This window comes from Mustela putorius, unplaced genomic scaffold (genome assembly GCF_011764305.1).
Source record: "Mustela putorius furo isolate JIRA1106 unplaced genomic scaffold, ASM1176430v1.1 tig00000095_pilon_pilon_pilon, whole genome shotgun sequence".
NCBI lineage: Eukaryota > Metazoa > Chordata > Mammalia > Carnivora > Mustelidae > Mustela > Mustela putorius.
This window is the reverse complement of record NW_025421280.1, coordinates 29,457,446-29,481,701: the sequence shown is the minus strand read 5'-3', so window position 1 is coordinate 29,481,701 and position 24,256 is coordinate 29,457,446. Positions and strand designations below refer to the sequence as shown.

Below are 24,256 nucleotides of genomic sequence, written 5' to 3'. Positions count from 1 at the left end.
CACTGAAGCTATTCATTTCAATCTGTGACAGTGTTCAAAGAAATGAAACACAATGAGGTGATAATGAGTGGACAGGGGTGGGGACTCAAGGAGGGCCTCCCAAGGGGCTGCTTTTGGAACTAAAGGATGAGAAAGAGGCAAATTCAGAAGAACCAGGGCTCTGGGACAGAGGAGACTGCATGTGCAAAGGGCCTGATACAGATACAGTTTGAAGTAAAGGAGGACCAGAGAAGAGGTCATGGTGAGCAATGGGGACAACAAAGGAGATGAGGCCAGAAGTCTTACTGGAAATCTGCATTTTATTCTAGGTGGGGTGAGCAGTCATGGAAAGACTCTCCAGCAGGGGTGTGTCATAATCTGGCTTCGGTTTTTAAATCCACTCTGGAGAACGGAATGAAGGACTGAAGCAGGTTAAATTTTCCAAGATGACCACAATAGCTCCCATCCCACATTCTCTTCACAAGGTCACCTTGACATAAGGCCTACTGAGAAGGTGGGGTCTATGTCTTGAATCTGACGCCAGAAGTGACACAACATGACCCTCAAGGCTGGGTTAGGAAATGTAATGCAGGTTTGGTCTTGTTGACTTTGGAGTCCTGGAAACAACCCTCCTGACAAATGACCTGCTGGTAGGAAGCCCAGGCCAGAGGGAGAGGCCCACGTAGTTGTCCTGGTCCACAGCCCATGAAGAGGTCCCAGCCCTCAGCTGGGATAGGTTGCAAGCCCTGTGAGTGAACATGCCTGCAGATGATTCCAGCTCCCCATTGCTGAGTTACCTCTAAACCTCAAAGCCTTTCCAACCAAGGAGTAGAAACGATCAATGTCAGCTCTGCCCTGCCCAAATCCCTTACCCGCAGCATCTGCGGCATCATAAAATGGCTTCTACACCACTAGTTTGGAGATGGTCTGTTAAACATCTGTAGTAACTGAAATTGGGGGATGGGAAAATTGGGAGGCACCCAAGTGGCGTCCAGAAGACTAAAGAAGAGGAGGTGTCATGGAACAAAGGGAGTGAGGCCACCGCTTGCACCAGGCTGGAGCAGTACATGGGGGTAAGAGGTGGAAATACGTGCAGGATGCGTCTTGAAAGTAAATCCAAAAGAAGGTGCTGTGTTCGATTACCAAAGGAGAGTGGGTAAGAGGGAAGACAGGGCTCAGGACCGTGCCACGCTATATACAGTTGGAGCCAGCAAGGCAGCCTAGAGCCCCCATCTCCTCCCCACCCGGCCCGGGCAACTACATATCCCAGCATCGCTCGCTCGAGCCGCGGGAAGGGGAAAAAAAAAAAGTTTGGGCCAAGCATTCCCGGAATGCGCTTCCTGCTGGCGCGGAGAACTGGGGGTGGGGGGGGGGGGGAGGCGGGGAGGCCCGGGCGGGGCGGGGAGGCCGGGCGGGGCGGGGAGGGCGGGGGGCGGCGCGGCCGGAGCCCGGGGCGCGCACTCGGCCCGGCCCGGGCCCCAGCATGGCCGAGCCGCTGCTCAGGAAAACCTTCTCCCGCCTGCGAGGCCGGGAAAAACTTCCCCGGAAAAAGTCGGACGCGAAGGAGCGCGGTGAGCAGAGGAGGAGGCGGAGGAGGGGGCGCCGAACCCCGTCCCGCCCGGGAGATGGTCCGGGAGCCCCAAGGCGCGGACGACTAGGGGGTGGGGGGGAGCCCCGCGGAGCCCCCTGAGGCCCCGGGTGGGGGACCGAGAGCGGGCAGGGGTTCTGGTAGGAAGGGGCTGGGCAGGGGGGAGAGGGGGCGCAAACCGTTATGTGCGCCTGGCCTGGGATGCCAGCGCTGCGGGCTCCTTGCGAGGCCCAGGAGGGGGCCTCGCCCCTGACAGGAAATGGGCCCGAGACCGAGCGCCTGGAGGGCGGAGGGGAGGAGGAGTTGGGAAACTGGCAAACGGGCCCAGTCAGGCCAGGCTGGGACACCCTGCACCCTGGAGACCCGGGATGGAAGATGGGTAGCCACCTCCTGCAGAGGAGGGAGAGAGGCGGTGCATCAGCCACAGTGGCCACCCCCTAAACCCCCTCCCTCCTATAAACCAGTGACTGCAGTTGCGCCCACCTTAGGCAGCCCTAGGATATTGTTCCTTTTAGATGGGCGGGGAAACTGAGGCATGGAACAGTTGGGTCATTTGTCCAGAGCCAATGAAGTGACTTAAACAGCTCTTTGGACATGCTACTAATAGAGACCCCCGAGACAGGGTCAAGGGCATTGGAAATCAGAGTTGACAGATGAGAGAGTCCACCAGCAAACAAGACAAGACCTTAAGGAACTGGGAGCTGCATGGGCCAGAAAGTCCCAGGAAGGAAGGAGTTAAAGGAGGGAGGCCTGATGACTTCAGGATCTGATCTTCTCCCCACCACCCCGTCCCTTCCCAAAGATTCCCAAGTTTCCTAGAGCAGGGAGAAGGGACAGGGGTGCCCACGCACAAACACAGACAGGAAACAGCCCAGGATGTCAGAGAAGGGATGATGGAGCACAGCGGAGGCCCCAAGGCATTGACCATGGGGATCTGGACTGGGCTGAGAGACAGGGCTCGCTCCAGGGTGGGGGCAGAGCCTGGAAGACCAGGCAAGGGGTGGGCGGTGGGGGGAGCGCTATAGAAAAGGAGAGCTAAGGGAGGCCCGAGCACTAGTTGTCGTGCCTGCTCCTGTCTTCCGAAAGGAGCGAGGCAGCCTTCACGGTGGGTTGCGTGCTTGACCATAACTTGGACACCTAAGAAGCAGTCCCCACGCCGAGCTCTCTGATGCCTCCCTGGAGGAGGGCATTGACTCCCCCCATTTCAAAGGAGGACACTGAGGTTCAAAGACGGAAAGCAACTTCCCCAAAGCCACCCAGTAAGAAGGGACAGGGACAGAGCTCCATGCCAGGGGTGGGAGGTAGAGTTGAGAGTGCGGGCCCCAGTCCTGGGAAACCCCACTGGACCCCTGAGGCTGAAGGGCAGAGGGACACCGTTTGGGACCCCCAGGGACGAAGTGGGGGCAGGCTGTAAGCTGGCAACCAATGAGATTGCTGGGTTGCCCCTGCCCATTCCAAACAAACATGTGGAGTGAGTGCCAGTACTGTGTGCACCCCAGCCATGGCCCCTGCTGGGGAAAGAGCCATCAGGCTGGGGCTGCACTGGGGGCAGCAGAGGGGTAGCTGGGTCTCACTCCCCTTGCTCTCTGCCAGGCCGCCCAGCCCAGCGCCCGGAGCCCAATCCTCCAGAGCCAGAGCCCCAGGCCCCTGAAGGGTCCCAAGCTGGAGCAGAGGGGCCCCCAAGCCCTGAGGCATCTCGGAGCCCAGCTCGGGGGGCCTACCTGCAGAGCCTGGAGCCCAGCAGTCGACGATGGGTGCTGGGTGGGGCCAAGCCACCAGAAGAGGCTGCTTTGGGGGCCAGGGCACCTGGCAGCGGGGAGCCCGCAGGTGAGATCTGGTACAACCCTATCCCCGAGGAAGACTCCAGACCCCCAGCACCAGAGCCCCTGGGACCACAACCAGGCTCAGCTGAGCCAGAGGGCCCAGCCTCACAAGGTGAGCACAAGCCTCATTCCTCCAGCTCCCCAAGATGACCACAAGCCTCACCCCTATCCCAAGCCCAGGCTTCTGAACTCTGAGATCTGCTATTTCTACAGCCACAGCCCCTGCAAGCCCCCCAACCAAAGCCTCCCGCACAAAGTCCCCTGGCCCAGCTCGGCGCCTCTCCATGAAGATGAAGAAGCTGCCTGACCTGCGGCGGCGACTGAGCCTGCGGGGCACCCGGGCTGGCAGAGAGCGTGAGCGAGCCGCCCCCGAGGGCTCCGTCATCAGTCGTTACCACCTGGACAGCAGTGTGGGGACCCCGGGACGGGCAGCAGGGGCTGGGGCCACAAGGGGACCTCGGGCCGGTTACCTCAGTGATGGGGACTCACCGGAGCGCCCAGCGGGGCCCCCATCACCCACTGCCTTCCGGCCCTATGAGGTGGGCACATCAGCCCGAACACCCCCCGCCGCACTCTGGGGCCGCCTCAGCCTGCACTTGTATGGGCTGGGGGGTCTGCGGCCAGCACCTGGGGCCACCCCAAGAGACCTCTGCTGCCTACTGCAGGTGGATGGGGTGGCCCGGGCCCGAACGGGGCCACTGCGGGGGGGGCCAGACTTCCTGCGGCTGGATCACACCTTCCACCTGGAACTTGAGGCTGCCCGGCTGCTGCGGGCCCTGGTGCTGGCATGGGACCCTGGTGTCCGGCGGCACCGGCCCTGCGCCCAGGGCACTGTGCTGCTACCCACAGTCTTCCGAGGTAGGATACCTGGCTGCAAGGAAAGAGCGGTTGGCACAGGATTCAGCCCTGCCTTTCCCCCCAGAGTGTCCAGGGTGGGGGTGTGGCTCAGAGCAGGGGGGCAGGGCATAGGAGCCTGGCAGCCAGACCCCACAGATGCCCTTGTGTCTTCAGGGTGCCAGGCCCAGCAGCTGGCCGTGCGCCTGGAGCCTCAGGGGCTTTTGTATGCCAAACTGACCCTGTCAGAGCAGCAGGAAGCACCAGGCACAACTGAGCCCCGAGTCTTTGGGCTGCCCCTGCCATTGCTGGTGGAGCGAGAAAACCCCCCGGGCCAGGTGCCCCTCATCATCCAGAAGTGTGTTGGGCAGATCGAGCGCCGAGGGCTGCGGGTGAGCCCCCTGCCCCGTCCCAGCTGGCCCTCAGACCTACATCCCAGGACACCCAGCATACAGAGGCCAGGCCTTCCCCACGAATACACCCTGCCTGGGACACTCCTAGGTCCAATCCCAGCTTAGACAAGGGCAGGAGGCTCCCATAGACCACAGCACCCAGCCCAGAACCCATGGGTCATCCATCCATTTAGTAATACATGGTCCCAGACCTACTGGAGCTTAGAACCTGATGGAAGAAAAGACATGATTCCAGTAACTCACAAGTGTAAAACTGGCTGGGACAAGACTGAGGCTGGGAGAGCTTGAAGCAGGACTTGATGCTGGCTGGAGTAGTCAGAAAGGGCTTCCCAGAGGAGGTGACAAGTGAGCTGAGAAGGAGGGTGGTGGCAGGACAAATGATCCAAGCAGAGGGTTTACAGGGCCAGGTTGTTCAGGCAGCCAGGTGGGGACCCCATGATGGGTGTCAGAAGAGCAGGAAGGCAGCTGGGAAAGCCACAGCCAGCCCCTCTGCCACAGCCCACTGCCACCCTCACCCAAACCTCCAACCCCAAACCACCTGGCCCCGATCAGTCTGTAGCACTGGCAAGAAGATCTCTCTCTGTCCCCACCCCCAGGTGGTGGGGCTGTACCGTCTGTGTGGCTCGGCAGCCGTGAAGAAAGAGCTTCGGGATGACTTTGAGCGGGACAGTGCAGCCGTCTGCCTCTCTGAGGACCTGTATCCTGATATCAATGTCATCACTGGTCAGCAAGCCCCTTCTGTCCCCTGCCTGCTCCCTGTTGAAACTTCACCCGCAAGGGAGTCCCTGTGGTCCCTCTGGGACATCACCCTTTCTGTCTAGCTTTGTTTTCACTTTCCTGTGCCTGTCCTCCTCTTCCGCCTCCCAGCCCCAGCTGACCCTTCCAGCCTCAGAAGCCAGGGGTGCCCTGACCAGAGTGGGCCCTGTGTCCACAGGCATCCTCAAGGATTATCTTCGGGAGTTGCCCACCCCACTCATCACCCAGCCCCTCTATCAGGTGGTGCTGGAGGCCATGGCCCAAGGACCCCCAAGCAGGGCACCCTCCAGCACTGAGGGCACCCGTGGGCTCCTCAACTGCCTGCCAGATGTGGAGAGGGTGAGTTGGGTCTGGTGGGAGTGGGCAGGACTGAATGAGCTGACATCAGGAGAGTGTGTCACCTGCACTGAGCCCATGATGTACACTGTCACAACCCTAGAAAGTAGGTGCTATTAGCATCCCCACTTTGTAGCTACAGAAACCTAGGCCCAGAGCAGTTAAGTGAGTTGCCCAAGGTTGCACAGCCAGGATATCACAAAAATGCAGGCTCTGAATACAGGTCTGTAAGCCTACCGCCAGGGAGGTTCTGGCTGTGGGATCCTGGAGAAGTCCTGACCTCTGTGCCTCAATATCCTCATAGGGTATAAACCCTAAAACGGGATTAATGCTAGCCCTGTCTAACAGACAGTGGGGAGGGTTCAAATCCAAGTTCTGCCTTTCCAAAGCTAAGTTGCCTTTGTCTTCAGTCTCCTCTCCAGCAAAATAGATCATAATACTAATATCAAAGCCTGACCTCAGCCATCAACCAGCTATGAAATCTCGAGTTTTCCCACTGTGGGCCGCCTTAGTCTCCCTTCAGGTTTGACAGGGGACCAGCTTCACCCGATTCATGATTCCCAACCGTCTTCTCTCAGGCCACGCTGACGCTTCTCCTGGACCATCTGCGCCTCGTCTCCTCCTTCCACGCCCACAACCGCATGACCCCGCAGAACCTGGCCGTGTGCTTCGGTCCCGTGCTGCTGCCCGCGCGCCAAGCACCCGCCAGGCCCCGCATCCGCAGCTCTGGCCCCGGCCTAACCAACGCAGTGGACTTCAAGCGCCACATCGAGGTGCTGCACTACCTGCTTCAGGCCTGGCCAGGTGAGCCCGCCCCTGGCCCGCGCCGCCAATCCAGGCCAGGCCGCCGCAAGGATGCTTTCTGAGCGACCAATCAGAGTCCCAGATTTCAGGCGTGCCACGCCCCTCTCGCCTGGCCCCTTGCGTGAACGGTACCTGGTAGCCTCAGCAACCCGTTCAGATTGAGCCAATCCGTGCTTGACGCGGTCAGAGACCCTGCCTCTCGACCTGCCCATCAGAGGGCCGGTTGCCGAAGCAACCAGTTCTAGCTCGGCCAGTGAAATCCCGATGCGGTAGCAGGTCCCGTCTCCCGCCGGGCCAATCAGGGGCCCGGTTAGCTAGGCGGCCAATCACGAGCCCCGCTCTTCCCCCGCAGATCCCCGCGGGGCCCCGGAGCCTCCCGACCTCGCCCCATACCTGCGGCCCAAACGGCAGCCGCCGCTGCACTTGCCGCTCTCCGGCCCCGAAGTGGTGGCGCGGCCCCGCGGCCGGGGCGGCCCTGAGAGCCCCCCGAGTAACCGCTACGCGGGCGACTGGAGCGTGTGCGGACGGGACTTCCTGCCGTGCGGCCGGGACTTTCTGTCCGGGCCGGACTACGACCACGTGACGGGCAGCTACAGCGAGGACGAGGACGAGGAGGCGGGCGAGCCGGCGGGCGCCGCGGACTTCGAAGACGACTTCGAGGCACCCTTCAACCCGCACCTGAACCTCAAAGACTTCGACGCCCTCATCCTGGACCTGGAGCGAGAGCTCTCCAAGCAGATCAACGTGTGCCTCTGAGCCAGGCGGGGCGGGACCTCGGTCACGAAGGGCCAGACTCCTGGCAGCTGAGGCGGTGCCCCGGCGACAGAGGGGACCAGGGCCGCCCGGGCCACCGTCCCAGTTGCTGGGGATTTGCCTAGTGACCAGCCGGTTGCTGAGAATCATTCCTCGTTTCCAGTGCCCAGTGGTGGGGCACTGGTTGCGAAGGCTGGGGACTGGGTACTTTCGGGACCAGCTGCTGAGGACATCTTTTCTTAGTACCAAGGGCTTCTTCCATTGCTGCCAAAAGGCACTTCTCCCGCTTGCTGGTCTGGCCTCTCTTGCCCCCTCCCCCTTGGCCAGGGAAACACCAGTTACTGTGAGCATCACCCCGAGATGGTGAGACGACACCGCCCCCACTTCCTTCTCTCCTGCCCCTCCGCCCCCCACCCCCGTCAGTCCTATTGCTGCTGCCAACCAAATCAGTATTAGCTTTAAGCACCGCACTCTGCTGCTCCCTCCCCTGGAGGGTCCAAGGACTATCATGAGGTGCTATGTGAGGCAGGGTGGGGGGAAAGCCCCTATCCTGGGCTCTGGCTGGATAAGGGGAGCCAAGGGTCTTTAGAAAAATAGCTGGCTTCCCCACCTTCTCTTCCGGGAAAACACCATGATTGCCTCAAACCAGGAAATGGAGTTAGCAGAGTCTGACCTTTCCCCTCCCCAGTTCTTCCTCCACATTCCTGAAAAAACTGAGCACTTACAAGACCTCCCTTTCGGAGGGCCCCACCTGAAATGTCAGGCTGGGGGCACTTTGGTACGGAACATATTTATTGCCTCCGTGCGTGTGTGTCTGTATGTGAGGGCTAGTGTGCATGGACACGTCTGGAGCAGGCATATGGGGCTCTTTCACGGACCTCTAAGGGCAAAAGAATTTGCAGTGGCCAAGCACCCTGAAACCCCCAATAATGGAGCCTCAGCGGGCCCGAGTTCCAGCGGGAGAGTAGGCCCCCTCCTGTCTCCCCCTTTCCCTCACTTCCATCTTTGTGGACAATAAATCAATATGCACAAGTTCTGGAATGAGTGCTGGAGCCACATGGACCAGAGGTGGTTTATTCAGTGCACATGAGAGGAAGGGAGAAAGGGTGTGCCCACAGTGGAAAAGGCCCAGGAGCTCTCTAGTGCTGCCAGGGAACCTCTCTGAGCTCTGACCCACACCTCCCCAACCCCAGCCCCACCCTGTCTTCAGAGAGGGTTGTAGAGTCACTGGACCTGATAGGCCAGCTCCAAGGCAGGCAAGGATGAGACTCTAAACCAACTAGGCACAGTCCAGGGGTGGGAAGGCCAAGGATACTAACCCACGAGGCCCTACACAGCAATGGAGCCATCTCGGAAGTCCGTCCTCCCAATAAGGATGTTGACCACAACCGGGTGGCCATCTCGGCACTGCTTTTGAGCATCATGAAGCACCTCGACCACCTGATCTTCTTTCTCCCGTGAGAGCAGCAAGCCCTGGGCGCCAAGTCCTATGGCTGCCTTGTGATAATCTAAAAGGGGAAGTCAAGTCATGGTGGCAGGGACCCAGGCCACCATGCAGTCAACCCAGGAGAGGAACACATAAAACAGCTTCTCCCTCTCTCCACCCAAACCCAGCCTCTCACCAGTGTAAGCCAGGCCACAGGCCACATTGCTGCCCAGAGACGGCACCTGCTCCCGAGAAATCTGGGTCCAGCCAGCATCATTCCCGATCAAAGCAATCACTGGGATCTGCAGAGAAAGGATGAGGCCAGGCCATAGCCTTCAGCTTTAAGGCTAGCCAGAGGACAAAGACAGGGACAGGACCTTTGCCGGACAGAAGCAGCTCCCTCCCTAGCCCTGCTCACCCCTCATGACCACTCCCAGAACCCCAAGCTCTGAGCTTCCTTCAGGGCAGCTCGGTCACCTTGTGCCTGACGAAGGTATCAAATTCAATGAGGCTATAGCCAAAAGCTCCATCTCCAAACAGGCACCACACCTGAGCAGGAAACAAGGCTGGTTGAGTGGTTCACTGTTCAGAAAACAGTGTACCGCCCCCAGCCTCCAGCATCCTCACTCACCTCGGCATCCGGCCGGCACAATTTGGCCCCAAGTGCAAATCCTGCACCAACGCCCAGAGTCCCAAAGGCCCCTAGGAAAACCAAGAGCAGGTGGGTGTAAAGGGGCCTGGACAATGCAAGCTGTCCCAGGCAGAGCAGCTGTCCCAAGCTGTCCCTCCTTACCAGGATCAAGCCAGCACAGGGGGCCACGGGGCTGCACCAGGTGGGCGGCAGTGCCCACAAAGTCCCCACCATCAACCACCAGAATTGAGTTGTCAGGCAGAGTTTCTTCCACCAGCTGCAGTACCTGCACTGGGTTCAGGTGCTGGGCTACAGGCATCAACCCCTTCTCCCTGCCATGGAGCAGTGCACGTCAGCAGGGCCAGCAACAAAGCCTTCCAGGAAACCACAACAATACCCCCGGTCCCGGTCCCGTGTCTGCTCTACCCGGTCCCCACCGAAAGGTCTGCTCCTTCTGCCGGTCAGCTTGCCGAAGCTCCTCTGTCCAGTCTGAGGCCCACGTCTGGCCCTTAAGGCCCTCCACCAGCTTCAACACAAAGGAGGCCACGTCTCCTAGGGAAGGAAGAGGATACAGCTGCAGGGAAGTGGCCTCCTGCCCTTCCAGCATCAGAGGCCCAGTGACAGCAGGAATCCAATGGCAACATTCCAGAAAGAGACAAGGAGGTAGACCAAGAATGTTCCTAGGGCAAAACAGGGAAAACACACCCCAGAATCTGCCAGAACCAGGTTAGGGCAGCCAAGGTGAGGCAGAGAGCAAGGCCAGAGAAATGAAGGTTCAGGAAGCACAATGTGGGTTAGAAACCCAAGCAGCTTTACTGCCTGCCTCCTCCTTCCCCCCGCCCCCCCCCCCGCCCAGATCAGGCAGTGCTATCACTTCGGCCTCTAAAACACATCCCTCCAAACACCTCCATCAGCCAAGCATGTCTTTCTGACCCAGACATGCAGCATGCTTGTGAACTGACTGAGAAATGGGCCAGTGTTGTCCTTTTCATGTTGGTCTTAGAAATGATCCCATGGAAGCGCAGAGAAGCAGAATTTGTCCTCCCTGTCTGTGCCCACTCCAGGCCTCAGCCTTTCTGTCCTGGCCTGGTTGAATAAGCCCCTGGCCTCCACCTGCCCCCTCTGACTCACTGCCTACCAGCTACTACAGTGGACCTTCCCGAACACGAATGTAGCAATGCCACTTCTCTGCTTGACCCAAGAGGTCCGTGTAGTACCATCAATGTGTTTGGAATGATGGGCAAAGAAGAGCACATTAAGGCTATGGGAACAGACTGTAACAGGGATGGTATGGAAGGACAACAGAGGCCTCGGGGCCCAGGAGGGAGCTCTCTGTCCTCCAGGAAGCTGGCAGCATGGGAGGGTTTCCAACCAGGAGCACGATCACATGCACATTCCCTGGCCTTCCCTCTTACGCACGCCCCACTGTTTGTTCATCCAGAAGCACCCATCAGTCTGAGAGCCCATGTCTCTGGCTGACTGGGTGCCCCTATATGTGTTGGGGCGGAAGCTGGGGGGTCCCAGGAGCTCACCCTGCACAGCTTCCTGGGGCTTCCAGAACATGTCTGAGTTAAGCAACATCTCTTTCCGGTTACGGTTGACAATGATGATCTTGCTGCTGCGGCTAAGGACACGGCCATAAGACAGGCGGAAGTCACACACGGCTCCTGGAGTGGAGAACAGGGGGTTCAGTGGCTGGACAGCCAGTATCCCACCACTTTACTTAATCCACCATAGCAGACTAAATGCAAAAGGGTCCCCATTCTTCCTTTCTCCCTGTACCAGGACCGCCTGCAGCTGACTTCACAGCTCCCCACCCCTCGAATCTGTCCCCTGGCCAAGAGAGTGTGGCAGGTGAAGGCAAGCGTTCCTGAGACCAAGCTTCAAGAACTGTGGCTTCTGCTGCCTCTCTCTTAAAAACCTCACTCTCCTATCCCTGCATGTTTCTCATCGCACCAAGTGAACAAGCCCAGGCTGGCCCGCTGGAAGGTGAGAAAGCTGGAGGAAAAGGCAGGGAAGAGCAAAAGAACTCAATTAGCCAGCGGAGGCCATGGCAGCTTAATCTGTAGTCCACCAAGGCCAAGTATATGCAGCAGCCCCGCCCGATCAGCCCAGATGCCTTATTGCCTCTCCAACTACAGACTCATCAGTGAGCCCCATCAAAACCTGGAAAACTACCACCTAACCTCTAGGTGGACCTTAAGTAATGATAAGTTCATTTTAAGTCACTGAGTTTAGCAATGGTTACTACACAACAGCCAACTGAAACAACTATTCCATGTTGGACAGGAGTCCAAATACTTTGTGTGAGAATGTACATGACATACAGGTTTACGCTACAGAAACCCCGTATAAAGCACACAGATGCAAATGCTGAATATAAATACTGCAGGTACCCACTATCCACGCATTCTCCTTTGCACGAAGCTGAGCCTACAACACAGCTCCAACCTTGCCAGAGTTTACCTGGACTTGAAGTACACAGTTGTCCACACCCCTGGAAGGTGAAGGGGTGGGACCCAAGATAAGACGGTAGGTGATTAGTAGGTTAGTGATTAGTAGGGCAGGGTGCCAGTAAGTACCTGACCAGGAGGGGCAGGGTCACAGAGGTGGGGGCAGTGGGCAGGGGGGCCTGGAGGGAAGGGAAGGGAAGAGAGCAGAGGCGGCCGAGGCCCACCTGCCAGAAGGACAACATCTGCTTTCTTCAGGGCAGCACTACGGTTCTGCCGGATGTGTAGGGGGTGGTTGCGGCCCAGCAGTCCTCGTGCCATCCCTCCCAGGAAGCAGGGGATGCCAAGGGTCTCCACAGCAGCCCTGGGGATCCGGACAGAACAGAGGTGAGTGTAATGTCAAGGGTGTGCCCCACCCCACAAGGCATCAGGGGACCAGGGACCAGGTATATGATAGGAACGGCAGGGCTGAGCCTTCTCACCGAAGTCTTTCAGCAGGTATCGGGGGCAGCAGAGCCTGGCTTCCCAGCACAATAAGGGGCCTTTTGGCTCGGCTCAAGATTTCCATACAGCGCTGAACCTGGGAGAAGAGATGGGGCTCAAAGAGCCAACCGTGTGAGTCACCATCAGCCCCCAAGATCAAGGCCCCAATACGGACTCAAAGAAAGACCATCCTGCCAGGTGGGGTCCTCAGCCAGGGAAGAGAGGCGATTCACCTGCTGGGGGGATGCCTGGGGAATGTCCAGAGGCAGAGGGCCCTCAGGCCGAGGCTCCCAAGCTCCTGCAAAGAGGTTGGCCAGGTAATTCTCTAAGTACCTGCAAAGGTGAGAGCAAGAGCTGGTTACCAGAATCAGTGACCAGGGCTCCCAGAGCTAGAGGCGGCCAGGGTCTAGGAAGTGAGGCAGGCACAGGAGTGGACCGGCAACACTGTGGCAGAGGCACAAGCCAGTGGCCGAGTCTCCAGCAAGCCTGCTTCCCTCAGAAGCTTCTGGTGACTACCCAGCCAGACACAGACCCTCAGAAACAAGAGACACAGGCATGGAGCACCATGATCAGGGCCACAAACGGCTGCACGGACAGCCACATGCAGCTCCACCACTTCCTAGCTGTGTGACCAGACAAGTGACTTAACCTTTCTGAGCTTCCTCCTCTGTAAAACGTAAGAGGGAATCTCCTTCCTAAGGTTCACTAGCTATCCATCCAAACTATAAAGCACTTGGTAAAACACTCAGTCAGTGAAGCTACTAATATCCCCAAGACTCAAGCTGCTTTCTCTGGCTTCTGACACCTCTGTATCCTTACTCGTTCGACCATCCATGTGGGCCTGTGCAGGGCCTCAAGACAGAGAGATACCACCTGCCCAGCTCTGACCTCCCTGAGGAACACCCAGCCCAACCAAGAACAAGACACGTGGGCATTGGCAGAAAGCACAAAGAGCCTGAAACTTCTCTTTCTCTTTCAAGGAGAAACGGAGAATGAGAAGGAAACTACAGAGAATGAGAAGAGGCCAAGGAAGGAACTAACGCAAAAAGAAAAGGCAAAGGAAGAGCCAGGGGCCAAGTAGGGGCAGCCTAGGAGAGAGGAGGAGAATGGAGGGGCGCCTGGGTGGCTCAGTGGGCTAAGTGTCTGCCTTCAGCTCAGGTCATGATCCCAGGGTCCTACAATCGAGTCCTGCCTGGGGGGAGCCTGCTTCTCCCTCTCCCTCTGCTGCTCACCCTGGTTATGCTCTCTATCAAGTAAATAAAATCTTTAAAGAGCATTTTAGGGGCGCCTGGGGGGCTCAGTCTTTAAGTATCTGCCTTTGGCTAAGGTCATAATTCCGGAGTCCTGGGATCAAGCCCGGAATCAGGCTCCTTGCTCGGTGGGAAGCCTGCTTCTCCCTCTTCCACTCTCCCTGCTTGTGTTCCCTCTTTCACTCACTGTCAAATAAATAAACTTAAAGAAAAAAAATTTTACAGGGCACCTGGGTGGCTCAGTGGGTTAAGCCTCTGCCTTTGGCTCAGGTCATGGTCTCGGTGTCCTGAGATCAAGTCCCACATCGGGCTCTCTGCTTGGCAAGGAACCTGCTTCTCTCTCTCTCTCTCTCTGCCTGCCTCTCTGCCTACTTGTGATCTCTATCAAATAAATAAAATCTTTTTAAAATTTTTTTAATTTAGAAAAGAAAAAAAGAATGGGGCGCCTGGGTGGCTCAGTGTGTTAAAGCCTCTGCCTTTGGCTCAGGTCACAATCCCAGGGTCCTGGGATGGAGCCCCGCATGGGGCTCTCTGCTCAGTGGGGAGCCTGCTTCCTCCCTCTCTCTCTGCCTGCCTCTCTGCCTACTTGTGATCTCTGTCAAATAAATAAATAAAATCTTAAGATGAAAAAAAAAGAGAAGAAAAAAAAGAAGTGAATGGGGGGAGGGAAGGGGAGGAGCCAGGGAACAAACAGGCTGCTGTCACAGCCACAGAATAAATCTGCTAAACTTGAGCCTACCCGTCAGGGTCACCAGACAGGGTCACCAGCTACTTCCTATGTGTTCAGAACCCCTGAATCCCCCTCTGTACTTGTGGTTCCATAACCATGTTGGAGAAAGGATGGGAGATACCTTGCCTCACACCTGACAGGGACATTGGACTCCCAACAGTATCCTTATTTAAGACAGTAACAGTTAGTTATTCACTGCCACATTTTATACTCTCAAAATGACCTCGTTTCATTCTCCACAGAATCTTAGTCTAGAGAGAAAAACAGGCAATGCTTTCCATTTCACAGATAAGGAAGGTGAAGTCAGGAAAGGTTAAATGATTACGCTGTCCACCTCAAACTTCACCCTCTGTTAACTGTATCTTAGTTAAACTGTGGGAAAAAAGAAAGGCTTAACCATTTGCTTAAGGTGAACACAGCTCGTTAGTGGTGGTCCTGGGATTTGAACCCCTCTCTCTGGACTCACTTCATTCATTACAGACAGCACATAGCTCTGTGGACAAGGCCCTGAGCGATCCTCGAGGCTGAATTGTCGTGTGCCATGAGCAAGCTGGATGACTTCATGCCAGTCATTTGGCCCCCTTGGGTCCCAGTTACCGAACCTATGAAATGCGCATAATAATACCATGCCATCTTGACTCAGGGTTGTTATAAAAGCCATATGCATGAAACCACTACTCCCTGAGCTGGCCCTCAGGTGCTGTCTCTCCAGGGGTTAGTGGCCTATCAGTCTTGTTCGCGCCTGTCCTGGTACCTGCGAGGTACGTGGCACTGAGTGTGGTCGCAGGGGAACAGAAGGTGGAAGGGCAAACACGGGCAAAGGGGGGGACAGAGGGGAAGGAGGACAATCGACTCTCTCCCGTGCAGTTTCAGCCAGGCCCATTTCAGTGGAGACCAAAAACCAACGCCTTTCCCATTCCTCTGCCTGGGCTATGGCCCTACCTAGAACCCTTTTCTATCCTCTCAACTGAAAGAAGCCCCCCTCAAGCTTGTAGCTCTTCTAGAAAAACCTTTAAGTGTCTCCCTTATCCTGGCCAGATGGAGGTCTAAGCACTCACATGTGATCCACTCACATGTCTCTGTGTCCCACCGCCACCACCCAGATCCAGGCCACCATGCCTCTAGTCCCAAGGCCCACCACACCTCCTCCCTGGCTTCCCAGCTTGCACCCAACCCCACAGTCCATTTTCCTACTCAGGGTATCCTATGCCTCTACTTAAGGCCCTGTAATGCTTCTCAATGGAACTCAAATAAAAAAAAAAAAAAAAAAGCCAGGTCCTCCAATGGCCGCTGCTGGCGGTTCCGAGCTCAGCCCCTGCCCTCTTTGCTCACCTGCTGCTGTCACATAGGTTACCTTGCTTTCCTAACCCACCAAATTTGCTCCTGCCTCAGGACTTTTGCATTTGTAGTCCCTCTACCTAGAATGCTCTTCCCATGGCTGCCCTTCCCCCACTCAATTGATATGCAAGCCCATGAATGAGTCAAAGGAGGGACCGATGCTGGCAGAAGTTACAAAGGAGGGCAAGGGGCTGGAGAGAGCATGGTGGGAGTGGGGCTGCTCACCAGGTGACCACTCGACCCATGAAGCCCTTGGGCGGCTTGGCTGGCACCATCTCCTTCTGGACCATGTAGTAGGGGTACAGCACATCGATGGGCAGCTCCACAAACACTGGGCCTGCAGAGGGGCAGGGAGGATACTGAGCCTGCCATGCCTCCCTAGACCCAAGCCTTAGGGCCTGACCACTGCCCAGCACCCTCCACCTACCTGGGGTGCCCGACTGGGCAGCAGCTATCGCAGCCCTCAGAGTGGGCACAATGTCTCGCACCCTCCGCACGGAAGCACAAAACTTGCACAGTGGCCTAAACAGGGACATCTGATCAATGGCCTGGAGTGCACCCCGGTTCTGGTGGAAACAGAGGTGTCCAGAGAGTCAACACATGAGCCCTTTGAGGCTCCCTGGGGCCCCCACCACCCACCAAGGACAAGGCACCTGTAGGAGTGTGCTGGCAGCCCCACCCAGAAGCAGGACTGGGGACTGAGCTATCTGGGCATTCTTCATTGCAGTCACCGTGTTGGTGAGGCCCGGGCCTGCTGTCACTGCAGCCACACCCACCGTCCCTGAAACACAGAATCCATTGCAGCTGTGCCCACCGGCCTGGCCACCTCTGAAAAAAACTCTGCCCCTCGAAGACCTCCCCCATCCCATTCTCCCCAGCCCTTAGTCCTCTCTGCTCTGCCCTCACCAGTCAGGCGGGCCACGGCATCGGCAGCGAAGACGGCTGTGACTTCGTGGCGAGTGTCCACCACACGGATGCCCATCTTCTCACAGGCCACCAGCAGCGGGGAAATGTGCCCACCGACCAGTGTGAAGAGGAAGCGCACGCCATGGGCCCTCAGCACAGCTGCCACGTTCTCCCCGCCATGCTGAATGCTTGCCTTGTCCACCTGGGCCCCGGAAAGGAAGCACAAGATTATCAAGGACCGGCAAGGGCACTAGGGCACATAGGGAGAAGGCGATCTCGCTCCCCCAAGAAGGAGGGCAGGACAGTCAGGGGAACTTGGATGTTGGTTAGGCACCTATAATACCATATGCCAGGCCCAGAGAAAGGCACATTATCCTATCAGATCCTCTGGTGATTATATCCTTTTGCAGCTAGGAAGACCAAGCCTTGCCCCAGCAATAGTCCAAGTCCCATAGAACGCATGCTCTTAAGCGCTCTCTGTTACATTGCCTGTCTTGAGGGGAGTGGGGCAATGAGGGTGACAGGAGAGGGGAAAATGGATCCCAAGAACCCAAAGCAGTTTGGCCAGGGGCTATCTGCTGAGATTCCAGAACTGCCTGCCCTCCAGGGCCTGGCAGCCTGACTGCTAATTCCAGCCTGCTAGACTTCCTCCCACTCACAGGGCAAGCCCAGTTGGCAGGCCCAGCTGGCCTGCTGCTAGCCACCCGGAGTAGCCTGCTGTCAGAGATCATGCCTGAGGCTTCCCAGACCCAGCTTCCTCACAGCCGGGCACAACAGAGGCCTCTGCCTTAAACCTCCACAAATCCTCAAGACTAGCAGCCTTGCTCCTATTGCTCCTGGTGAAGAAAGGAAGGATTGGGGAAGGAGTGCGGGGAAGGGGTAGATTCCTGAGGGGAGGAACCAAGAGTGAGGTCTGTGGGGTCAATTCTTCCCAAAAAGATCAATTATGGCAAGTTATCCCACAAAATGTCTTGAGCTTATTTCCTCTTGTGCAACATGAGGGCAGAAACAAAAAAACTATTCAGGGTCGTGTTGAGAGGTACATGACAACTGTCACAGCCCCCTCGGGTGCCTGCCTTTGGCCCACTCTGACCGCACAGGATTCAGGAAGCAGTGCTCTGTGAAAAGGGCTCGGGGCCGCTGGGGAAGGAGTGGGCCGAGCGCTGAGCCAATGCACAGATACTCCAGATTCTCTCTTGCTAGAGGCAAAGTCCAGGGCCTCGTCTGCAACCTGGCAATGGGGACAGGGAAGTGGATAGAATTTCCCGACCGAACCCCCTAAATTAGTTGGGATTCACTTTCTCCGCCTGCAAAATATGTGAGCTAGAGGGAGTGCCAGGCGCTCGTTCCTTCTTTGCCTTCCCCCAGCCCGCCTCTGATCTGTGCCCCCGCACCTTGTGCATCAACTGGTAGAAGAGCCCCAGGCGGTGCGCGGCGCCCAGCAGAGCGGCCACTAGCGTCCCGCAGGCCAAGAACAGGAATGAGGGGAAGAAGTTCCCTGCAGGGGCGGCGGCCGCGAGGGTCTCCATGACACCGCACCTGAAAGAGAAAGGACAGAGCCAGCCTCTAGACGCAGAGATCCTTTGCGGAAGAAAGTAGGCCCCCTCCCACACGGATACCGGGCCACACCTCCCCCACCCCTCGTTTCGGCGCGGACACGCCCCTTACGCCGCACGTCTCTGGACGAAGCCACGCCCCCCGGAGGACCAGGCCCCGCCTCTCGGGGGAGGCCACGCCTCCTGCGGCGACAGACGCTCCCTTTACGTCTCCTCCACCACCACCACCACTGAAACTAGACCGCCACACGTCAATACGGCCAGAACGACCTCAAGATAGTTTTTAACACTCACCGGCTTCTCAACGAATTGGCGGGGAGCCCCGCCTCTCTTTTACACCTGGATCCGAATCTCAGCCCTAAAGGTGAGCCCGCCCACCCCGCGTCTACGTCACCTAGGACGAGGCCACGCCCCCAAGCTCGCGAGTGAGCCCCTCTCCTGAAACCAGATCTCTACCCACTGCGAGCTCCGGAACTCGACCCCACACCCCAAGCCCGGGGTCGAGGTCGGATCGCATCAGAAGACTTTTCCTACCCCCGGGGCACTTTGGCCTTCACCTGCAGGAAACGGCCCTGACTGCGGGGGAATTCGGCGCCCTTCATGTCACGTGACCTAGGAGCGCGGCCTGGGGTCGGAGAGCTGGGGAGCTGGGCCGGGAGCTGGGGCCGCGCCCCTTTCTCTCACAAGGGGAGTGCGGTGAGAAATTCTTGGCGGTTCCCTGTAGTCCGGCCCGGCGCGCGTGCGCAGAGCCGTAACCACGCCCTGGGACACAAGCACCGCCTATAAGGACTCTGGTCTTCCTGGCGGCGCGCGCACAGGCCCCGCCTTCCCCCGCCTCTCATTGGCTCTCACTTCAAGCCTATCACTTTTCTTTACAAGAGGCCACGCCCCTTGGCAGCTGGTCTAAGCCGAGGCCCATGGAGCCGACTTTCCGCGGCCTTTCGTTGGCCCCACATTTCAGCCTGTAGTCCTCTGGCTTTCCGAGCCCGCCGGCTTTCCCACCAGCCGTGCCGAATGCCCCGTCAGATTAGCCGGACTTGGACGTCACAGGCCGCTCCCCAGAATCCACCACCACCCGGGCCCACGTCCCAAGCAAGCTCGGCTCCCAGCTCTTGCACAGACCCCGCCTCCCATCTTACGTAACCCTGCAAAGGCGGAGGCCCGCCCCCTCGCTCGTAGGCCGGCCTCTGTTCAACAACAGAGGCCGCCTTCTTTCCCGACTTTCGGGTTTCTCAATGCAGAGTTCAGAATGCGTGGGAGTAGAGTGCCGGGGAGGAGACGTTCGGTAGCACCAGGGACCTGCTTCCAGCCGTCCGACCTTTGGAAAATGATCCCCATCAGCAAAGGGGAAATAATTCTAGTATTAAGTACCCTACTACCTTCCAAAATGAATCTTCACATTTTAGCAGTGGCTCCCATCCCTCGTCAACTTCTGGAATTTCCCGCTGAGTATTCCACCCCATTATTAATTTTATCTAATGTTGAATCTTCCTACTTTTCATTTCACCCATTTAAAAAAAGAAAAGAAAACTCCGTTTGCCCCACATTTTTCACCTATCACTGTCCTTTTGCACCTCTTTTTAGCGAAATTCCTCCAATGACTTGTCTTTACTTACTCTCATGAGCCCTTCTATTCCCTCTTGAACCCACTCCAAAGAGTCTCTCCCCGCCACTTTATGAAATCTGTTAGGAGTATTCCAACAGTCTCTAAAACCGGTTCCTCTCCTTTCTATCTTATCTACCAGCTCAACCCCACTTTCCCTTCCTATAATTAAAAGGATAAAACTTCCTAGAAAGGTCTTCTAGGTCCAATTAAATTTCCAAAACCAATAATGAAATAGTGACCATTACTTTTCATTAAGCACTTATTACATAAGAGGGACTGTTCCATAGACTCTTCACATCAACTCATGTAATTCTCACAATAGCCCTGTAAGGTAGTTTATATTATTAATATCCTTGTTTACAGATGAGGAAACAGGAGCACAGAGAGGTTAAGGAACTTGCTCAAGGTCACACAGCTTGTAAGTGAAAGAGGCACAATGTGAACTCAAGCAATGCTGCTCTCAGTCTGGGAGAACAGGTACGGTGCTTCAACCACATGGCTTCCCCATGCCTGTCACAGGATGTAACATTTGGGGCCCACCCAGACACCCTCCACTTAACACTGGATTTTATTCTGAGTTGGAAAGAGGAGAAGATTTTGAACAGCCTAAGTCACACAAAACCTGCACACAATTATTCATACGGGCTTAATCTGTAACAGCCAAAAACTGGAAAAACCAAATGTTTCTTGTGAAAATCAGTAAAAGGAAACCTCATTTAAAATGGAGTTGGGGGATGCCTGGGTGGCTCAGTCACTTAAGCGGCTGCCTTTGGCTCGGGTCATGATCCCAGGATCCTGGAATCGAGTCCCACATCAGGCTCCTTGCTCAGCAGAGTCTGCTTCTCTCTCTCCCTCTGCCTGCTACTCTGCCTGCTTGTGCTCTCTCTCTCTTTCTCTCTGTGTCAAATAAATAGAATCTTTTAAAAATAAATAAAATAAAATAAAATCGAGTTGGGAGGCTAGAAGGGAAGCTCACATGCCCTGCCACTCATCATCAACTGTAAACCTCAGGAAGAGACCTACCTCGCAAGTCTGGAGAATAGATACTATTGTACTACTCCAGCAGGAGAAAGAAAGGTTTTTCCTCCTCCCCCAGCAACAGCCCAGCTAATGAAGGACTGTGACAGCTCAGCCAATGAAAAGTCACTATTCTTGGAACTCCCAGTTTACTCTAATGAGCTTTTGGTTTACAACAGCTCCTTTCAAACCTCCCTTTTCCTTTATAAAAAAATATACCTTGCCTGTGTTCCCCAGATTTGCATTCAGTTTTGCTGTAGCTTGTGTATCCTGAATTGTAATTTTCTGCTATCCCTGAATAAGCCCAATTTTGTTGATTAATAAATGATGGTTTTATCTTTAAGGTTAATGCCCTCGATAGGTGAATGGCTAAACAAGCGGTGGTCCATTCCGATCATGGAACACTATTCAGCAATAGGAAGAAAAAGTATTGAAACACACAACTTGGATGAATCTCAAAGTAATTGTGCTCAGAGAACAGATTGTGGTTGCCAGAAGCCAGGGTGGGAGGAAAGAATGGGAGGGAAACTGATCCAAGTTACAGACATCCAGTTAAAAGATAAGTAAGTCCTGGGACTGTAATGGACAGCTTGGAAAACACAGTTAACAGTAGTGTATTGTAGATTGGGAAGTTGCTAAGAGAGTAGGTCTTAAAAGTTCTTGTCATAAGAAAAAAATTGTAACGATGTGAAGAGTTGGACGTCAACTTATTATAGTCACCATTTTGCAATATACATGTATATCAAACCATTGGTTGTATACCTTAAAGTACAATGTTATATGTCGATTATACTTCAGTAAAACTGGTGGTAGGGGAGGCAAGAAAGGCCAGAACTACAAACATAAGTCATAATTTAAATTATGTTTCTTTCTAGCAAAGGTCTGTGAGATTATATGTTGCATATCTTATTATTCCTAGACAGACTCTTGAGTTCTATTTGAATGTTCTAGCCCTTTACCTTTTGATGAAATCAATGATATTTTTGGTGAAATAGTTTTAAAGAATAAAGATTTATAAATTATACATTGGATTAATATATCAGATATCAGCATTCCTTATGCTGGTGTCATATAATCCTGACTATTTAAAATTATTTTAATCTCCAGAAACATTTAATATTCTGTGTTGAATGGAGTGCCATCTCTGTAATAGAGAAATAAGATATTATTTAAAAGGTTTATTTTAAATATCACTTATTCTTTAATTTTAGAAAGACTGTTAACTCACAAATCAAATTGTGCTGAACATTAAAAAGTGTGACAGAAATAGATTATCCTAAGCGAAGAAATTCTAAGTTTCAGGCATTTCAAAAATTTAAATTTTAGCCTGGGCAAATTATTTTTACTTGTTGAAAGATGTAAGCAAAAAGAAGAACTTGCCTACTTTTAGGAAAAAATAAGTCAACAAATAAACCAAGTAAGTATATTTGATAAGTTTGAAGTTACCATTCTTTTTTCTTTTTAGAGTATCTAATTCACTAAGCAGTGTAATTAAGACAGAATGAGACTCTGCAAAAATTTTTATTTTCACTTAGAGATGAGAATATTGGTGACAGTGCCAAACTAAATCTAAGTCAAAGCAAAGCAAGAAGAAACAACCAACACTGTGTTAAGTTCTTAGAGACTACTGTTAATCTTAGGAAACAAACTAAGGATTGCTGGACGGGAGGGGAGTGTGTGGATGGGGTAATGGAGTGATGAGCGTTGGGGAGAGTATGTGTTGTAACGAACACTGGGTATTGTAGAAGACTGATAAATCACAGGCCTGTACTCCTGAAACAAATAATACATTATATGTTAATTTAAAAATATGTATACACTGGGGAAAAAAGAACAAGGGGAAGAAATGGGGTGGGGTGGTATTCTCTATCCACAAGGCATGCACACACCCAGAGAATGATGCTGAGTGAAAGAAGCCGGTCTTAAAGGGTTACATACTGAATGATTCCATCAGTATTATATTCTCCAAGTATAAAACTAGATCAGCAGTTGCTAGAGGATAGGGAAGGATGTGATTATAAAGGGGGTAGGACTAGAGAGTTTTCTGAGGTGATGTTCTGTATCTGGGTTATAGTGGTGGTGGCATGGGTTAAAATTCATTGAATTGGGCACTTTTTAAAAATCTGTTTTAATGTATGATATTTTTAAATTTGGGGCCCCTGGGTGGCTCGGTCAGTTGAGTGTCCAACTTTTGGTTTTGGCTCGGGTCATGATCTTGGGGTCAGAGACCCAGCCGCACATCGGGCTCCTCACTCAGCTCAGAGTCCGCTGGAGATTCTCGCCCCCTGCCCCTCCTCAACTCTTTCTCTAAAAATAAAAGTTTTTTTTAAATATTAGTAAATAACTGTTGGTGGGAATGCAAGTTGATACAGCCACTTTGGAGAACAGTGTGGAGATTCCTCAAGAAATTAAAAATAGAGCTTCCCTATGACCCTGCAATTGTACTACTGGGAATTTACCCCAAAGATACAGATGGAGTGAAAAGAAGGGCCATCTGTACCCCAGTGTTTATAGCAGCAATGGCCACGGTCACCAAACTGTGGAAAGAACCAAGATGCCCTTCAACGGACGAATGTATAAGGAAGATGTGGTCCATATACACTATGGAGTATTATGCCTCCATCAGAAAGTATGAATACCCAACTTTTGTAGCAACATGGATGGGACTGGAAGAGATTATGCTGAGTGAAATAAGTCAAGCAGAGAGAGTCAGTTATCATATGGTTTCACTTATTTGTGGAGCATAACAAATATCATGGAGGACAAGGGGAATTAGAGAGGAGAAGGGAGTTGAGGGAAATTGGAAGGGGAGGTGAACCAGGAGAGACTATGGACTCTAAAAAGCAACCTGAGGGTTTTGAAGGGGCGGGGCGGTGGAGGTTGGGGGAGCCAGGTGGTGGGTATTAAGGAGGGCCCGTATTGCATGGAGCACAGGGTGTGGTGCCAAAACAATGAATACTGCTATGCTGAAAAGATATAAAAATAATTATATATATACACACACATATATGTAAATATAGGTGCTTGGGTGGCTCAGCGGGATAAGCCTCTGCATTCAATGCAGGTCATGATCTCGGGGTACATCCAGCCCCACATCAGGCTCTCTGCACAGCAGGGAGTCTGCTTCCCACCCCCACCTGCCTCTCTGCCTACCTGTGATCTCTGTCAAATAAATTTTAAAATCATTAAATATATATATGTAAATAAATTATACATATAATCTCATACATGTGTGTTTAGGTAGATATTCTACATACACAATGTAAATAATTTTTTAAAGATACACTAACAGAAATAAGTCAGACTGAGAAAGACACATACCATCTGATTTCGCTTATATATGGAATATAAAAAACAAACAAGAATAAACAAAAAGCAGAATGAGACCTATAAACAAACCAATAGTTGATAGAGAGAAAGGGGACAGGAGGATGGGCAAAATGCGTGAAGGTGACTAGGAGGTACAGGTGTTCAGTTATGGAATGAATAAACCACAAGACTAAAGGGTACAATATAGGAAATAAGTCAATAGTATTGTAATATTGTTGTCCAATGACCGATGGTAGCTACATGGGCT

The 24,256-nt window shown here is 54.0% G+C and overlaps 2 protein-coding genes and 1 long non-coding RNA gene across 5 annotated transcripts; 2 read left to right on the top strand and 1 right to left on the bottom strand.

The window, feature by feature from the left end:
* The first annotated feature begins 1,396 nt into the window (after positions 1–1,396).
* SYDE1 (synapse defective Rho GTPase homolog 1) lies at positions 1,397–7,908 on the top strand. Its single transcript, XM_004761142.3, has 8 exons — positions 1,397–1,550; positions 3,161–3,502; positions 3,604–4,248; positions 4,402–4,616; positions 5,234–5,360; positions 5,572–5,732; positions 6,308–6,533; positions 6,886–7,908. Exons 1-8 carry the CDS (start codon positions 1,463–1,465, stop codon positions 7,287–7,289), a joined length of 2,208 nt encoding a protein of 735 aa, XP_004761199.2. The 5' UTR covers positions 1,397–1,462; the 3' UTR covers positions 7,290–7,908.
* A 414-nt stretch (positions 7,909–8,322) lies between these two features.
* Positions 8,323–18,803, bottom strand: ILVBL (ilvB acetolactate synthase like). 3 transcript variants are annotated; one of them, XM_013060648.2, is made up of 15 exons: positions 18,614–18,803; positions 17,895–18,039; positions 16,501–16,702; positions 16,248–16,375; positions 15,820–16,160; positions 12,510–12,609; positions 12,276–12,373; positions 12,021–12,157; positions 10,876–11,010; positions 9,781–9,895; positions 9,506–9,675; positions 9,344–9,414; positions 9,190–9,261; positions 8,909–9,014; positions 8,323–8,794 (listed from the first exon to the last, which is right to left on the bottom strand). In XM_013060648.2, exons 2-15 carry the CDS (start codon positions 18,027–18,029, stop codon positions 8,616–8,618), a joined length of 1,989 nt encoding a protein of 662 aa, XP_012916102.1. In that variant the 5' UTR covers positions 18,030–18,039; positions 18,614–18,803; the 3' UTR covers positions 8,323–8,615. The 3 variants fall into 3 exon arrangements, with proteins under 3 accessions (XP_012916102.1, XP_012916101.1, XP_004761200.2); XM_013060647.2 differs by lacking the exon at positions 18,614–18,803 and adding an exon at positions 18,351–18,486; XM_004761143.3 differs by lacking the exon at positions 18,614–18,803 and having other exon boundaries at positions 15,820–15,931; positions 16,022–16,160.
* LOC106006635 lies at positions 18,286–22,852 on the top strand. The gene is made up of 3 exons (XR_006607467.1): positions 18,286–18,420; positions 20,026–20,139; positions 21,024–22,852. It is a non-coding gene; the product is annotated as an uncharacterized LOC106006635 (long non-coding RNA).
* Positions 22,853–24,256: the final 1,404 nt, after the last annotated feature.

What these genes read in the sequence shown, in the direction of transcription:
- SYDE1 (XM_004761142.3), top strand. Translation starts at nt 1,463, where the DNA reads ATGGCCGAGCCGCTGCTCAGGAAAACCTTCTCCCGCCTGCGAGGCCGG. An exon ending in GCCTGCCAGATGTGGAGAGG is followed by an intron (nt 5,733 to 6,307) that starts GTGAGTTGGGTC and finishes GTCTTCTCTCAG; the next exon opens with GCCACGCTGACGCTTCTCCT. An exon ending in CCTGCTTCAGGCCTGGCCAG is followed by an intron (nt 6,534 to 6,885) that starts GTGAGCCCGCCC and finishes CTTCCCCCGCAG; the next exon opens with ATCCCCGCGGGGCCCCGGAG.
- ILVBL (XM_013060648.2), bottom strand. Translation starts at nt 18,029, where the DNA reads ATGGAGACCCTCGCGGCCGCCGCCCCTGCAGGGAACTTCTTCCCCTCA. An exon ending in TCTACCAGTTGATGCACAAG is followed by an intron (nt 16,703 to 17,894) that starts GTGCGGGGGCAC and finishes TCCGGGGCCCAG; the next exon opens with GTGGACAAGGCAAGCATTCA. An exon ending in CAGAAGGAGCAGACCTTTCG is followed by an intron (nt 9,676 to 9,780) that starts GTGGGGACCGGG and finishes GCTCCATGGCAG; the next exon opens with GGAGAAGGGGTTGATGCCTG.